The 17,310-nt window shown below is 44.9% G+C and overlaps 1 protein-coding gene across 3 annotated transcripts in view; it reads left to right on the top strand.

Annotated features, from left to right (window-relative positions):
• Nucleotides 1-1,197: 1,197 nt before the first annotated feature.
• The window catches only part of bahcc1b (BAH domain and coiled-coil containing 1b), a 61,961-nt gene continuing 45,848 nt past the window's right edge, over nucleotides 1,198-17,310 (top strand). Inside the window, exons 1-2 of one of the 3 annotated variants that reach the window (XM_075458154.1) lie at nucleotides 1,198-1,235; nucleotides 13,071-13,403. In XM_075458154.1, coding sequence (XP_075314269.1) covers nucleotides 13,232-13,403 — 172 coding nt within the window. In that variant the 5' untranslated portion in view covers nucleotides 1,198-1,235; nucleotides 13,071-13,231. Of the gene's footprint in view, nucleotides 1,236-1,325; nucleotides 2,259-9,549; nucleotides 9,749-13,070; nucleotides 13,404-17,310 lie in introns of those variants that run through there. The other 2 variants (XM_075458153.1, XM_075458152.1) reach the window with 2 other exon arrangements.

The raw sequence follows: 17,310 nt of genomic DNA on the forward strand, positions 1-17,310 counted from the left end.
GTCATTTGGTAAAACATGCCACTCGTGTACGTAAAGTTCTGCAGTAGTTATGAATCTTGAACAAAATGGGTCGTAATTTAAATGGCAATAAGACATCAACACATCAGTCATAAATAGAGGATCCGTTCTCACTCCGATCTAAACGTAAATATAAAATGTTTTGAGTTTAAAGACAAACTGACACACAACGGTTGGCCGTAAACACTCAAGGTGACTTTCCTTGGTGGGTGGGGTGTGCTGTGACCCCACCCACTTCCCCTGTCCATAAATCCCTTTACAGGCAAAGCCAAAACCAAACTGGAAGGATTTATGTCTGCATTGTTGCTTTTGGTCTTGAGAACAGTTTCTATTTTTCAGCAGGGCAGCTGCGGTTTGGAAAAGTCAGAATAGAATGACTTAGCTTGAACTTCTAGTTTGTTTAAGTTCCAGCTGGAGCTGGTAAAACATTTTGGTATTTGTTGGATGGAAATGTCTGATGTCAGATTGTCAAAGATCCTCAATTTAGTCCACCAACACCCAAAACTCTGTCCAGATGCCATGTACTCCGTTAACCTGCCGTGTCTTCAGGTTGTTTTGTATTTATAGCCTCTCACTACATTACTTCACATTTAGGTTTGTTGTTCTCATTACAGAAATCTTCAAAAGACGAATAAGCCGATGCAGACTGATGACAGTTGCTACGCTGGCCTGCAGTAAGATGAGCGAGTTGAAATAAATGAAAAGAAACCTGTTCCTCATTTTTTTTTTTTTTTTTTTTACTGAGGACTCTCCGGACCCGCCCTTTGCGGCGCCCGGGGGTCCCCGCACCCCAGTTTGAGAATCCCCTCCTCCTCTTATCCTGCACAATTATCCCAGGCTCGGTGATGCAGGGGTTAACGTGGTGACGTGGTGCTCCTGAAGCGGTGACCCGCGGGGCAGCCAGTGGGGGCTTCAGGGGGAGAAGAAGATAAAGCCGAGGCTGAGACCCTGCTTGAAAAAAGGAGGGCAGGGGACTCAAGAAAACCCCAACGCAGTTATTACTCTGCCATTATTGCCAAGCTTCAGCTCGTAGAGTTCGCTTCTTCCGCATTCATCCCCAACCTGCACATTAGGCGTCCGCTTGATCAGGGAAAGGGGGGGGGGCACTGCTGCTGTTGTTAGCCTGTTTTCGCTGTTTCTGTTGGTTGAAGCCGTCTCTTTGTCTCGCTTGTCCACAGCGACACACCGAAGGCACACCGAGCTTCCTTTCTGTGGAGGTAAATTCACTTTTACGCGCAAACTTGTCTGGACCGTTTGGACTCGATCAAAGGCTGCGGGGCGAGCGCGCAGAAACGCGGCGGACTCTTTAACGCTTGTGCTAAATGTTTATAGCGCTCTTTTAATTGAAACCGTGTGTGCGCGCCGCTGCTTCCGTCCGCCGGTCGATTCGTGCTCAGGACACAGTGTCTCTGAAACTCTGGAAAGGAGCTACGTATATTGCACACATAGTATGCATTGATGAGGCGGTGATGAAATCAGAAAGGTGGATAAACCGTGACCTCCAGGTGGTAATAAGGCCTATCGTTTACCAAACAACCGTCTCCACAAACGGATATCAGTTAGATATCCAGAGAAGGGCTGATTGCACCTTTTCATAGAAGCCGTTTCCCAAAACCTATAGCTCACTTTGGTAAAAGTGGAGGGAGGAGGCAGTTTGAGAGATCTGAGCCTGAATCTGCGGCGAATATCCGAGAGATGCCTGTGGAAGGAGTGACTGGCCTGCTCTCCTCCTGCTGCTCCACCTTCATGCATAGATCCGGTTCAGCACAATCACAAATGAAAACAACTGGTCGGGGGGGGAAAAAAAGAAAAAAAAGAAAGTCTGTTACGTTGTGTGTGAGTGGAGTGAATGTTGGCCTGCACCTTTGTTGGCTACACTTTTTGGGAGAGGGTGTATTCCTGATGCGTTACCATAAGCATGCTTAATGATGTCCCTTTTGCCCCCTCCCCTGATGAAAAGAGAGAAGAAAAAAAAACAGAAACAGAAAATGCAAGAAGCCTCTAGTCTCTGAGTCGACGGCGCATGGGAAAGAGGGAGACGGGCAGAGGGAGGAAAAGGGAGAGTTTCTCCATCAATTTTCTGTTTAATGTCAGCGCCTCGGTTCCATTGTGACACAGAGAAGACGCGTCACTCAGACATAAATTTGCTATTATACAGCTACACTGAGACTCATATCCAGAGGATCCGGCGCTTGTTGGCGAAAATCCCTCGGCGGATACTTTCAACAAGGAGTTACCGTGTAAGTAAACGAAGCGTTGTCTTAAGTCCACACAAGCGCGTTGGCTTAACACTTATTTTTTTCTAACCTTTTTTACGCGCGTTCTTAAGTTTTAAGAGGAAGGAAAACTCTTCCTCGGTTGTTTGTTTTTCGGGTTAGTGCCTTTAACTTTAAGCTATATGGAGACACACTTTTATCGTTGTGTTCGTGGTCGGTGGGATTTACTCTGAGGGTGTGTTTTTCTAACACAAATGAAGATTTAATTTCTGATATTATGAATGGAGTTTTTCAACAAAGTCTCGATTTTTTTTATTTTTTAGTTTGGGCCTCAACATCTCTGAAACAGCCTTCAGCCATCCATGGATCCAGTTCCAGCATGTGCCCCTGGAGTGATTTATCCAAATGGCCTTTATGTGTTTTATAGAAAGCGATGGCTTGATTTGTTTTCTTTCACTTATGACTAAAACACGCAGAAGCTTTTACGCCATCGGTGTTGTTGGCCACAGGCTTCCAACAAATGTGGACATTTTGCTCTCTGACAGAAGACGAATAGCCCGTAGATGGATGCGTGTTTTGGTGACTTCTACGAGTGTCCGTAGACCAATACAGTTCATATAAGAAATTTGGTCAGATGGGGCCTCTTGTTGGGGGAATATTGTGCGCGCACGGCGACTGAATAATGTGCGAATCCTTTTAGCTGAGCTGAGTTGGTGTTACAGTTTATCAAACTTACTTTTAAGTTACAAACTGTGTAAGTTTAGGCAGACTGGGCTGCTGTTTATTTGCTCCTCCGGCTCTGTCTTTAACTCTGTCTCACACACACGCACACACACACACACACACACACACACACACACACACACACACACACACACACACACACACACACACACACACACACCGAGAGCTTCGGCAACACGTTGGCAGAAGCTCTGATTTCTGACAGTCAGTTTTGATAAAGTGGAAGTAAAGACAAAGGTATAGTTAACTGATTGTGGATTTAGATCTTAATGCGGGGATTCCTGTTTCTTGTTCTTGTTCTTCCCCCACAGCACCTTATCCATTACTTTGTTTTTACAAAAGTATCTGGAGGCTGTTTATTTATGGAGATGAGACGTAAAGAAGGAGCATAGAATTTGCAATCCAATTAATGAATAATTGCTAAAAGTCAAGACGACAGCAAAGTTTCCCGATTTTGCATTTGATTCTACACATTTACACTTTATAGCTGTGGAGAAGGAAAAAGACCAACAAAAATCTTCAGCTTCGGAGGGAAAGTCTCCATTAAAAATCTCCTCTCGTTCTCATCGCTTAGGCGCACACGTTTTATTCTGTATTTTATTTTACTTTGTTGAATTTACTTTCTTTATTGAATTTATTTATTTATTTTTCATTATTCTATTTATTGAGACAGCAGATTCTAAGTAAATATAAAATAAAGAAGAAGAAAAAAAGCCCTAAAATTATACAATAAATTCCACGGGAGATGGGATTTACAGTGTATACAGTACAGTTTTATAGCCTATAGATTCCACGAGCAATTAAATAGTCCCCAGTTTGGACAGGCTGCGGGATACACAAGTGGACGTTTTGGCCACGTTTTAATTTATTCATTTATCTATTTAAAGTTTCTGCAGTCAAACTTTACAACCATCTTTTACGTTTAAGCAGGTTAAGGAGATTTTTCTTTTTTTGTTAAATTGTTAAATTGGTTTGAGCTCATTTTTCTATAAAGAGGTGCGAGCTGGTGCTTTATGTGATCCTTAATCATCAGATACAGTCTTGTGACCCAACACACTGAGCAACACACTCACAGAAGACTTGAGGACTGTATATATTGGATATTTGTGTCAATGCTAAACGTTTCCAGAGACTTTCCCTCTCAAAAAGTTCCTCCCTGTCTCCATGAGGCACAATCTATTTTCTACTAGTCCCCCCCCACCCCCCCCTCTCTCTCTCTCTCTCTCTCTCTCTCTCTCTCTCTCTTTTTGTCGGACGAGTCGTCTGCTTAAAAACGCTGAATGATCAGCAGCAGGAGGTCAGGTGGCCCAGTGACCCCCCGGCTCAGTTGTGCGCGGCTTTGCGTTTACACTCCTCTCGGACTCGCGGTTCCTTAAAGATCCTCGGTTTGAACAGGACGCGTTTTTTGATCTCCATGCTCAGCTACAAAAACACAAAGATCGCTTTCATTTCCAACGTCCCGTGAGTGTGCAAGTGTATGCATGTCGGCGGAGCAGGAAGTGTTTGTAGAAATTCTGGAAGACAAACACACAAATTGAGGCAGCACCAGACTGACGCGGTGCGGAGCACGTCAGGCACTCGATAGATTTAATCCTATTATTTGCGAGTATAATGTCAACATTTCGCATGCTGTTAAGACTCGGGCCTCCTCCCTGTCTGAATATAAGCTACACACAAGCTTACAGTGCAAAGAGCGCAGAGACACGGCAGGAAGGTATGCCATGGCCATGTTGAATGTAATGATAATTAAAGCCTCCACCTGCGTGTTTTGATGGTCCATAAATGGATGGTGGCGAGAGGGATACATGGTTGTTGTGGGGCAGGTACTAATTTGGTGCCAAAACTATTCCCTCTGTCACCATCATCATCTTCCTCTTCTCCACTTATCAACGTCTCCATCTAAAGGGGTATCTTCTTTAGTCATACGTCGCAGTGGGTTTCCTTTGGCAATATCAGGCTCTTTAAAGGATTTTTCTTTTTTTTTTGGGGGGGGAGGGGGGGGGGGGGTACTTTAGTCGTTTTATTTTTAATGGACAAACATTTCATAGCCTATATCCTGACCCGTTGTGAATCTCACTGTCAGGATGATCCGAAATAGCAGCATTTGCCCCGCGCGCAAAGAGAAGGAAAGGTCATGTTGTTTTTGCGTCCAGTCACCCTCTGACTTCATCGCGTGTTCTTCTGTGGTCGGGAACGATATTGTTGTTTGTCGAGGTTGATGTTTGCATTGTGTTGGGCACCCAAAAAGGGAAGGAGTGAAAAGAAAGAGAGAGAGGAAAGTAGTCTGAACGCTGTGCCCACATCACCGCTGATACACGCCCAGAGCGCACAGAGCAGTCTTGTTTTTCACAAGCTTGGCAGCGCCGCTACATTTCTTTTCTTCTCTATCACGGATCTGTCTCATGGGGTTGCACCACCTTTAGATAGTCTGGGCGTGTCCCTGATGAGCAGCCCTGTTTGGAAATTCTCATCATTAAACGGCAATCAGAAAGTATCTGGTGCGAATAGGATGGTTGCCCTGTATGGACGGCCTCCCGCGGAGACCGCTCTCCGTTTGGACCCAGTCTCGCCAATGTGTTTCCCGTTGACTGTGAATTGTGCTTTTTCTAAAAACGTGGTCCCACAGACTCTCAAAAGTTTATTCAGATCATTTTTGGAGGGTGTGGTTGGAGACGATTCGAACCCACTGACAATGTCCAACGAGCGTAAAACCGCTGTTCACCCTATTTTATGCAACTCCTCAAGAGATGAAACTGGATTTGGTTTCTTTTTCTTTAAAAGGGGGGGGGAAACAGTACTAAACTTGTACATATCATTTTACACCAAATTATGGTCATATAGCATCGCAAAAAAAGCATGAAAGTTCGAAAATATCCCATAAATAAATGCCCCAAAGACTTTGCGTTCCACAGCCTGAGCTGGGGAGAAAACTGCCTCTGCTGGCCGGGCTGGGCGCCTGAAATGCGGCCGCGATCGAGAGTCTCTTGCGCTGGGCTTGTGAGAGAGGAAGAGAGAGCAAAGGGGGAAGCGATGGGAGAAGGAAGCGAAGAAGGGAAGGTGGGAAGTGTCAGTCAGGAACGCTTCATTGCTCGAGGACAATCCGCGCGCAGGACCGGTCTGTTTCAAGAGCAATCAGTCAATCCGCATTAATTACCCCTCCTCCTCCTCCTTCCCCCACTGTATAGCTCGCGCTGGCACACGGACTTGAGGAGGCTTTGGAAGGGGGGGTGAGGAGTGCGTTGTGTTATGCTTTCTCTCCCATCCACACACCCAGCCCCCACCCCTTTTTAAGTGAAAAAGAACCAATAAAAATCAAGCAATAAAAGGCTTTTCCTTGTCACTAAATAAATTAAATGCAGATTTCTGTTTTAAGTGGCGGCCCCCTTTTGTGAGCTGCGGAACAGAATTCTTTATTGTCCCCCTGTCATTAGTGCAGTGGACAACACTGTCAGGAGAGAGAAGGTGGAAACCGAGTCATTTTATAATAAATACCCTACAGTTCGCCCTAGGAATGGGGCAGGCCTGCCGACGTTTCCTGCCCTGGCTCCGACAGGTCCAGTTGGAATCAAGGAAAAAAGTTTTTTTTTTCTCCTCTTTTTAACACTTCGTGCAAAAGTCCTGAATATAAATCTGATTCTAACATCACGTGACTGCAGTTTTACGTGAAATTTCAAACCTGTTGGTGAGATGAAAACGTCCCATTTGTGTCTAATCTCCATGATTGAGTCCCTCCCCCCCCCCCCCCCCCCCCCCCCCCCTAAAAGTTAATTATTCTAATTTCCTCCTATAGAGGGTGTTCAAACAAATATGCAGCTAATTTTCATGGAAGAACGGCACTATCTGTCACAAGGTGATGTTTAGGCTACCCGTGTCACTCAAATGCATTCAGGTGGGTCCCACCGGGCCCCCGGTAAGAACACATTTGGACTTTATGAGAATATCGACTCTGGACAACAAAGTTTTATACTCGCCCTGAGTGTGTGCACTTGGTAGCTGAGACCCATCTCGAGGCTTGGGCATGCAGACTTTCATGTAAGACTGCAACGATTATCTGATCATAAATCTGCTCTCTTTGAAGTTATATGATTTGAATCGAATATGTATAAATTAATTCCCCATGTAGATGAAAGTGTCGTTTAGTTCCGTGGATGTAATTCAATAAGTTATCAATCGGCTCTGTCTCTCTCTCTTTTTCTTTTTGTATGTGTTGTGTTTGGAGCTGGACCGAAGCGCTTGGGAGTCTGTGTTTTAATGTAAAGGGACATCACTTGGAGCAGCCTGTGTATACTTTATGAGGTGCGTGCTCACTGTTGTCAGCTCTGGACAAGTTCAGCTAAAAACCAGGCTGCAGGATTTGCTTTCTACTGCTAAATGGTTCCCCCCCGCGCGCGTTGTAGCTCTGTTGTTGTTTTTACAGGAATAATATTTAAAAAACACATAAGGTGACGTGTCTCAGTTTTTAAAATTACATTTGTGCTCATGAGGGGTTTTTTTTCTTTATTCTTTAGTCATTTTTTGCATTTTATTTCAACACGGCATTATTTGCTAGGCTACCTATTGGGTATCAACAATTAAATAAATAAATAAATAAAATAATTTATTGTTACTCTGACGTACCATTGAAGCTCCCGTGTAAACTCGGAAATGTCCACTTAATTATAGAAAGGTTGGCAGTGAGAAGTTTTAGTCAACATTTTACGCGCAGCCGTGCGTTGAGGGAGAGGTAGAGAGGATCGAACATTTTCGCTGACAGTTAAGTGAGAAATATCTTACAATTCTGTCTCTTAACAGACCTATGGCTCTCTCTGCCGTCTCCTTTGTGGACAAAAAACTTTTCACCCTCCATATTTGTGGGGAAAAAAGAGCTCTCTCGGCAGCGCAATAGCTGTTTTCCTGTTTTTGTTGCCGTCCTCTCCTCCATTTTCGAAACACAAAGTTGTTTTTGCAGCAATCCGCGAATCTAACCCCTACATTTAATACAACGTGTAATTTCCCCCCTTTTTTGCCGTATTCCCTTTGATTTAGTCACTCTTGACTCTCCTTTTGCTCTGGGGCCAACGGGGTTCGCCGTGGGGGTGCCTTAAAACCGCCCCTCCTTATCTCCTTTCATCGTTCAGCGCGGGGCCGCCTTGAAACCGTAGGGGCAGTAATTGCTTTTTTCAGGCAGCCCAGTGCGGACTGGCCAGCAGCCAATCAGAGCCTTGTTTACACTCGATGATTGACAGCACTCTGGCTGCTTGCCAACCAATCAGGAGCTTCGCAGGACCGAAGCCCTCGGATTTAACCCTTTACTTCCACATATAAACAAACCTGCACGGGAATATTAGCCTATAGCAGCTCATATGTTTCGACATGGAAACACACAAGCCCATATCCTTCCACTTTTAATTGACTAAATTAGTGAACCATGCGCAGGGCTAACCCCGAGGATAGTAACGCTTTCAAATTATGCAGTGATTCAATTTGTCAGTGTGTGTGTGTGTGAGACTGTGTGTGAGGGGGGTAGAATTGGAGACAGGTACAGACATATGAAGTATAAATGATTGAATATACGAAGCCTTGTTTATTTACATGTAACCCCTCTAAGCCTGCCAACAAACGACAGCTTCATTTAAAGTTTTGTGATGTATCCCTTTACATATAAAAACACTGACGTGGGCTGACAGAGGACTCATCTCATACAATAAAACGATTACTACGAGTTTTAGCCGCATGTGTGAGGCAATGAAACAGCTGGATTTGCTCCCAGAGGAGAAATGACACATATCAAAAGGCACGTATACCTGCAGACCCGTTTATTGTCTCTTCAGATTGTCTTGTGCTGTATAAAAAGAGGTTGTGTTGGATGTAAAAAAAAATGCCCCACAATGCAAAAAAGACTCTACATGCCCACTAAAGCAGACACAGATTCTACTAATAAGGATGAACACGTCCAGCGGGGGCAAAAGTGTAAAAGCAGATTTCCCTGAAGGAGCATCAATAAAACTATCACATCAGCGCTGACACACAGCAAAATAAACGACACAGCGCGCTCAGAACACACGCAGCATCTGAGCTCCACTGCAGCAGGATCACACGGAATTGGCTAGATGCTGTTTGCTCTCCACCCGCGATCACACGGTGCAGGCAGAGCCAGCTCCTCTCCTCTCTCCACACTGAGGCGAGCCGAGCCGAGCCGTGCCGCGCCGCCTGTCTCCTCGCATTTGCGCGCGCACGCAGACCGCAGAGGGTTGCAAATCAAACGCCCGCCGTTTCGCTCCTCGGCTCCGGCGGCTCACCCATTGGCTCGTAGCAGCAGCCAATAGCAGCTTGTGTTTACCGTCGAAGGAGAGGGTGGTAGTGGTTGTGTGTGCGCGCGCACGCGCGCGTGTGTATGTGTGTGTGGACGAGTAGGGTGCGGTGGTGGGGGAGCGCCTCACGGGCACGCTTTCACATTGTAGTTCTCAAACCAATAGGCCTGCGCGTCCACCCCTCCCCGCGCACACACCCCTTCAACCTCAACCTCCTCCACCTCCTCCCCCTTCTCCTCCTCCTCCCGGCGTGTCTGAGTCTCCGGCTGCATGAACGAGCCTCGATTCACTACAAGCCTGAACTTCTACGATGCGTCTCTCCCATACCTCAAGTGACTGCACAGCACAGTTTGCAGCAGCATAGGATGTAATCAATCCCACATGTTTCATCTTTGCGACTCGGGGATTTTCACTTTGAATCATTTTTGTACTTTTTCTTTCATTATACCCTGCTCGCCACGCAGTGGATCTAACTTGCCAGTAAGTCGCAAATGATTTTACAGCTTTCTTTGGTATTAGTCGGCGTTCGCGTTGGATGAGGCTTTTAGTTCGTCTTTTTAATGCAAGGGAGGATTTTTGCGTTTTATTAAAATTGAGATTTACCCGATTGAGAAAAAAACAACAACAACGACAACAAAAAAAAAAACCCCAACAACAACTCGTGTTCACTGTCATGTAGTTTACCTTTGGAGAAAAGAGATTAAAATGTAGGGTGGTCTGGGTACTCTTTAAAGCGTACGGATTAATAATCTGTGGGCATTCTTCATTCATTAACTGCGTTAAAGTGGCGGATCTCACGGGTTCGCAGTATTTTGAAGGTCTTATTTCATGATTCTTCTGTGTGCTGAGCTGTGAGTGTGTCACTTTTTGTTTTGACCTCTCCCCGAAGCCGAAATACTTATGTGTTCTCAAAATTAATTTATCCTAAAAAAAGAACTCCTGCTTGTCATTGCGGCTCGTGCTGTATAAACTTGTTCTAAATTGTAGATTTTGGCTTTGCCAGTTTCCTGTAGTGCGAGTGTGTTCGAGAGCTAGAGGCACACGGGAAGGTTTATTGCAGTCTGCGGTGCTCCCTCCTTATGAAGGCTGTACAGACGCCGGGCTGTCTTCGGCTGAGCCGGGCTTGTCTCTCCTCTTTACTCGGCCTCTGAATGTCTGGATTTAGTGCGCCTGTTATGCTCTGTGACTTTATTTTATTGCAAAATTGCTGAGGGTAACGCGTTGGCCTCTGGACCCGAGACACTTTGCAGTAAACGCTTTTTTTGTAAAATTCCTTTTATCTGTTTATATATTTATTTATTTGTTTGTCCAGAGCTCCACGCATTTATGATTGAATAGATTTCTGCTCAAAGAGCACAAAAGGCGCTTTTTTTGCTTGAAACCTCAATTACATGAGATGTGAGTAATACAATTCTTTGCGGATTTGCTGGCTTTTGTGGAAAGTTCATGTAATGTCGTCTTGACCAACAGTGGTTACTTTTGTAGGGGGATTTTCGTCTGACGATAGTTTGACCCTTTCCAGGGCACTGAGGTGTGTGTGTGTGTGTGTGTGTGTGCGCGTGTGTGTGTTTGCGTGCTTGGGTTAGGTGTGTATGAGGTTTGGGGGAGTCTTGACTGGAAGGATGTCTGAACGCCTTCCACGTTGCCTGTGCACGGACGCACACACGCCCACACTCACACACTATTGCAGATCCAAAATGATCATTTTCCCCAACTGTTACGCGCGATCTGTTCACGTCGTTTCGTTTGCGTGGCGTGCGATAACACGGAATTTAGATTCAGGTTGTTAAATGTAGCTTGAGTGGCTCTCCGTTGACGTGGAATGTAAACACCCAGGACGCGTGTTTACGGCCTGAAAATTTTAAAACGTATAGACAAATGTCAGACGAGAGTGGTGTGTGATTGATGTCCCGTAGAGAAGGGCCATTGTTTCTCACAGCCTAGGGGACAGGAGAGAGCCCATTTTGCCTTCCCTGTGCGCATGCAGCCTGCGTTTCTCGCCCCCCTTTCTTTCTTTCTTTCTTTCTTTTTTTTTTACCCTCATTTCTCCCATCGTCGTCCACCACATATGCTCCAAATAGATAACGTGGTGCTTGCAAACAAAAAGGAAATTTAATAATTCAAATGCACTCGCAGTTTGGCAAAAAAAAAAAATGTAAGGGTGTGTATAGACGCAACACACACACACACACACACACACATATATAGGCCTATATATATATATATATTTACGAACACTGAGTCTGTCAGAGCTGTGGAAGTTTGGAGATTTTTCTTCCTAAAAGGAGAAAAAAAAATCTTGAAAGTTGGAGTGTTTGAGCAGCGCGCCTGTGTGTGTGTGTGTATATGTGCAAGACCGTGTGTCCAAAGAAGACTTAAAGAATACCCGAGCTCGTGTAGGCACTATTCTCTGCACTTTATAAGCTCCTGGTCCACCAGAGCATTTGATATTTTCTTTGTTCCTTTATCGTTGGTTCCTGAAAGTTGCTATCTGCATCAACAGAGCGTTAGGTGGACGTGCCACGCATTGGAAAGCCCAATAGATGGACTGCTGAGGTGTGTTTGGTGAAAACATGCACCCACATCTCCCCATCGTGTCTCAGGGAGCCCTATTTGAGTAAATGACCAAAGCTATGAGGGACATAAAATCCCAGTCTATTTCCCTGTTTACTGCCCCACTCCCCTCGCGCTGTGGCGTAAAGGTGATTTGATTTGTGGTTGTGATCACAGTGCAGCCTATATGAATATATATGTATACAGTGTAGCAGACCTGCGTGGTGTTTTTGCCATTGTCAGGAGGCGAGCGGGCCACTGCTGTTGACACCGTAGGAGTTGATCGAAATAGCTGCTTCGTTGCAGTGTTCGTTAATAAGCCATAACACAAATAACGATCCTGATTACGGTGGGAGAAACTATAAAAAGTCCAATCGTGATATATTCCTGGGAGCAAAGACGAAGGGCATATTTAGCTCATTCAAGCACCCAACAGAACCAAGGCAGTGCTGCTGTTGGATCCTCCGGACGCCTCTCTTTTTTAAAAGAAAATCAAGAATTGAAGTGACAGCGTCTTACACGTAAAGACAGATTTATTGACAAATAAGTGAAGAAGTGAACATAACTCAATTCATATAAATAGCCAACAATATTCCTTTCAGTTTGGAACTCTACAGGCTGGGGAATAGCTTGAAGTCCCCATAAGGATAAAAACCGAATTTGTGCAGATGGTTTTCTTAACGTTTTAGTGCAAAAGCCCCGAGGTCCGGCTTGTTTATGACCAGTCCTTGTTGAATCTAGACTTATAACATCTCCCTCATCGAGAGAGTCTTTTTTAGCCCGCTGCTGTATTGTACGTGGGAATTAACTGTTTGTACTTGGGCCAGATCTCCCTTTTCCCTTCTTTTTCGCTGGTAAAGATAGCTCCTTTGCGCGTTATTTTTTATCGTGTCTGGTCGTCGAGTGAGGAGTGGTGTGTGTGTATTTGGGGGCAGGGGGGGGGGGGTTCCACTGTTGGGGCAGGCGATATAGTGCAGGACAAATCTGCATGCACTCACCTTGGTGTTTAGAACAGATTTTGCTCACCTTCTATCGTGGCACAATTCACCGTCGAAAAATTGCCGGGGCAGAAAATGCGCAAACGTGCCTTTTGAAGCGTCATGTGGAACTTGTGTAGCCTAGTCTACTGAATACTGCTTGTTTGTTTAAACTTGAGCAGGGACTGTCTCTCAGCCTTTTCTTCAGCGCCACATCCTTGCTTGCCTCATTATTGTCAGCGCTGACTTGTCTCCTGCTCTCTCTTTTGTAGGACATGACGGGGACTCCGTTTCTACCCTACAACGCCAAAACTCCGCTCAGTGCGAGGGGAGCCCGAAGTTCATAAAAAGGGATTATTTGCATCTGGGTGCATAAAACCTTCGGTGCCCCCGGATTTTACTTTGGATTTGGGATTTATCGGTTCTCATCGGGATGGAAAGCCGAGATTTCGCTCCGCCGCACCACCTCCTGACAGAGCGGAGCGCCTTGGTTCACAGCGCCGCGTCTCGGATGGCGCCAGGCGGCCACGGCTCCGTGCAGCACCCCGCACACTTCCAGCCCGGGAAATACTACTCATCGCCCCTCTCCATGGGTCCGCACTCAGGTCAGTTTGCGATCAGTTTTTTTTCTTTTTCTTTTTTTTTTTTGCACTGTATCCATGACAAGTACGACTTTGAAACAAGAATCTACTCTCCTTTATATGTGGCATATGTTTTCCATATTGCAAACTTGGGGGAAACTCTTTAGTGACGAACCAGAATTATCTCACGTGGATGCGTGGGAGGAAACCAACTTTGTGAGAGTTTAGACATGAGAAATGAGAATAGAGGCGCAGACATTTTCAAGACTTTGATGTTTTTGCCTTCTTTCGCGAACTATTTATGGCCCAGCTGCTTGCTGTAGTGATACAAGAAAATATACGTAAAGTTCAAGCTCATATAAAAGCAACGTACTGAACGGAACCCAAAAGAAACAGTACCTGCGTTTGCAAATGAATATAACTTTAAATTTACGATATGGCTCCCTCTTTACGTTACGCTTTCAACCTTTAAAGCATTCGAAAATATTGCAGAATTCTTTGGTTTTACCAAACACGGATTATGAGACGTATCTAGTGGTATCTAAGTCAAGTAATCGTTTCCTTTTGATGTAATTAATTCCAGTTGGGTTATTGCATCGTTTATGTTTCCCATTAAACAATGAATGAAAGGTATATTGGAGCCACGTTTCTATGGCCTCTTCTCCTTTTAAAATGTTCCATAACAATGGTGATTTGGTGCCGATAAATTCGGCGCACATGCGGTTTTGTACTGGTCCCAAAGTGGTGGTTGCAGTGGTGGGGAGTGAAGAGGTGCGGGTAATACTAGAAAATCCGGTTTCTATATTGAGCGGGGACGTGACGGGGTGCGAATGGGTTGACAGTGCATGCATTAGATTTAACAAGTAGCTTTGGTATCCTGTCTCAAAAGGGTGTGTGCGCTTATGCGTGTGTGTTCAGGGAGAGTGATAGGCTGTGCATGAAATCATTAATTGTATATACCTATTTATAGCAACATTAACTGGAATATGAATGTAGGATAAGAAACACCCTTAAATGATCATTTTCAAATGCAGCTGGTTCTTCTACAGACAGTCTGTCTGCTGTGTGGAACATCATCTTGATCCACCCTTTTATGTTCTGAAGTGGTTCACAAAAGTAAGCCTGCCATTAATGGATGTGTACAAAATACGTGCCACTTTATTTATTATTTTCAAAATATATTTTTCTTTCTGGGTATGGGACAGTTGAATTATATACAGTTGAATTATATACGTTTTAATATCTATCTATCTATCCATACATATATATATGTATATATATATATATATATATACGTGTGTGTGTGTTCACACTAATATTGCAGCTTTTATAATTTTTATTACTTTATCAGTTCAACATATTTCACGTACTGCACGTCATATGAAATTCTTCTTGTAAATTCTAGCTTCTAAAATAAATTTAAAAAACCTATTGGTCTGCGCTGTATGTCTCCTTTTTTTCTTGCGTTTTACCTGCGGGGTCATCCACATCGTTGGCGATCTGCATTGTACTTTATTTCAGTGTGGCACGAAATGATCGTCCCGCCATAATTTATGTTGATAATACATTTTGGATATTTTCTAAGGGAGTCAGCTTCCTGTGTCTCTTAAATCTAACTGAAATTATTCAGCCAAAAATATCCGTGTCATTTTTGGCAATAAACACTCATCTGTCTTGCATAACAATTCAAAAACCACTTTGACTGATATTGCTCCTCGCTGATATGCATTACAGCCCAATTTAAAAGTGATTCTGTAATGTTGAAAGGGGGAATAAGCATAGTAATGCGGGGTGATAATGCTATTGAAATATATTCAAGAGGGCCTCTCACTGGGTCTCAAGGTGCATGACACTGTATTGAGATCCCAGGTATCCAGGCTCTCCATGCATGTCCCTTATGGGGTTTTGACTGACATGATGGGCATGAAGGATTGTTGTTTTGGGGTGGGGGTTGCAGTACGGGTGTGTGTGTGTGTGTGTGTGTGTGTGTGTGTGTGTGTGTGTTTGGTGGGAGGTTAGGATGGAGAGGGTGGGGGGTTACCTTTGTCCTTGCACCCTTAGAGATTCAGAAAGCTGTATGCTCTGCCCTAGGCTTCGGCACAGGGGGTAGATATGATGTGGAGTTGGCCAGCAGAGTAGGAGGGGGGTTATGACAGGGGTTCATTTTAGATCTTTGTACGGAGACACACACCCACACACACACACACATCGACTCTTTTTACAGTCTCATTCTACCAGACCGTGTGTATCGCTTACAGAAATACAAAGTAAGAAAAAAAATAAAAAAGACTTCCCTTATTCTGCTGTTTCTTCATATCCCAGAAAAACCAGCAATCCATCAATTTGCCGAAGCCTCTTATTTAGATCAGCATGGTGTCTGCTTGAATATGGTCGCTCTTGACAAAATGATGGAATGACAGGCGCATACCAGCGCCATAAGACTCGGCCTCCATTTGATAAAACCCCTAAATTATATTACACAGACGTTTAGATTACTGATAGGAGCAGTGGGAAAGCCTTTGTCTGTCTGTCTGTTTGTCTTTCTCTTCCCATTTTCACTTCTTTGCTCTTATTCCCACCTCTCCTTCTTTTTTTTTTTTAATGTTAAGTGATGTTAGCCCCTGGGCAGAAGTTGTGCAAGTGTGTGTGCGTGTGTGTGTGTGTGATTAGGGTTAGATTTAGCCTGCAGTAGCACAGGTGTGCAGCATTGCGGAGGGCGTGGCAGCGCTTGTCATTGAACAGGTGTGTTACTTCCCAGACAGCAGACGGTTTTTGTTTACACGATTGCGTATGTGAGAGTGTCCGCTTGTGTGATTGTAATACAGACAGAAAGAGTTTACATTCACCTTATGTGTGCTCACATGCACAGCGGCACACACACGCTCATTCACAAACTTCGAAGGGTCTCCATCCTCAGCTGCTCATGTCTTACGCTCTGAGAGATGTAATGAAAACATACTCTTTTGGTTAGACTAGATATCCTCTCTTTCCTTTCTGTGAGTCCTTCCTCTTTGGCTCTTTTCTTCCTGACCTTCCTCTTCCTCTCGCCCCTCTGTTCTTCTCCCTTCTCCTCGTGTTCAGTCTTGTTAGGGAAGCACAAGATCCTGCGGTTAAATTCTGCATATCTCGGCTGTAACTGTATGTAGCTGAATATGTGCGTTACATGCAGCGTCCCAGTCCATTCATCATGATCCTGCCAAGAAAATCTCTCTTGGAAGTTTCTCGCCTTTGATCGTCATGGCAGCATTGATGACACACCCCTTCACCCTCCTACCCGCACACACCTTCACACACAAACGGCAGTGCACAGCGTTGAAAGAGAGGACGACGTATTTTTGAGCATGCACGAGTTTTGATTCTGAGTACATGCTTGTGGAATGTGAGATACAAAGATCTTCGGTTAATATAGATGGAGTGGTGTGTGTGTGTGTGTGTGTGTGTGTGTGGTTATGTTAAAAGACAAGGGTGAAGTATAGCCCTGTAGAGATAAAGAAAGAAAAGAAAAGCAATGATAGAGCAGAGGAGGAGGAGGGGAGTAGGAATGGGGCTGTGGGGGTGGAGGGAGTAGATTGGCTGAATGTTTCCACCTGGTTGGTAATCCAGTCAGATTACCACCGCCTGACAGCACCCACTGCCGTCATCCCCGACTCCCCAGCCTAGCGTCTCTTCTGCCTCTCAAGAGTGTGAGTGAGTGAAAGCAAGACAGAGGAGACGCTTGGCTCTGTGTGTGTCTGTGGGGGTGGGGGGGTGGATGTGTGTATGGTTGTGTGAGAGAGAGATATGAGTCAGCAGTGGATGAGACCCAGTCAGACCCCCCCCCCCCTTCACCTAACCAACTACCCAGGTTACAAGGGGCACATCTTGGGTGCAGCGTGCAAGACGACCCCCTGCTTGGAGGAGACAGCTGGCGAAGGCTGCAGCCAGCCGAGCT

This window comes from Odontesthes bonariensis, chromosome 23, assembly GCF_027942865.1.
Source record: "Odontesthes bonariensis isolate fOdoBon6 chromosome 23, fOdoBon6.hap1, whole genome shotgun sequence".
NCBI classification, from domain to species: domain Eukaryota; kingdom Metazoa; phylum Chordata; class Actinopteri; order Atheriniformes; family Atherinopsidae; genus Odontesthes; species Odontesthes bonariensis.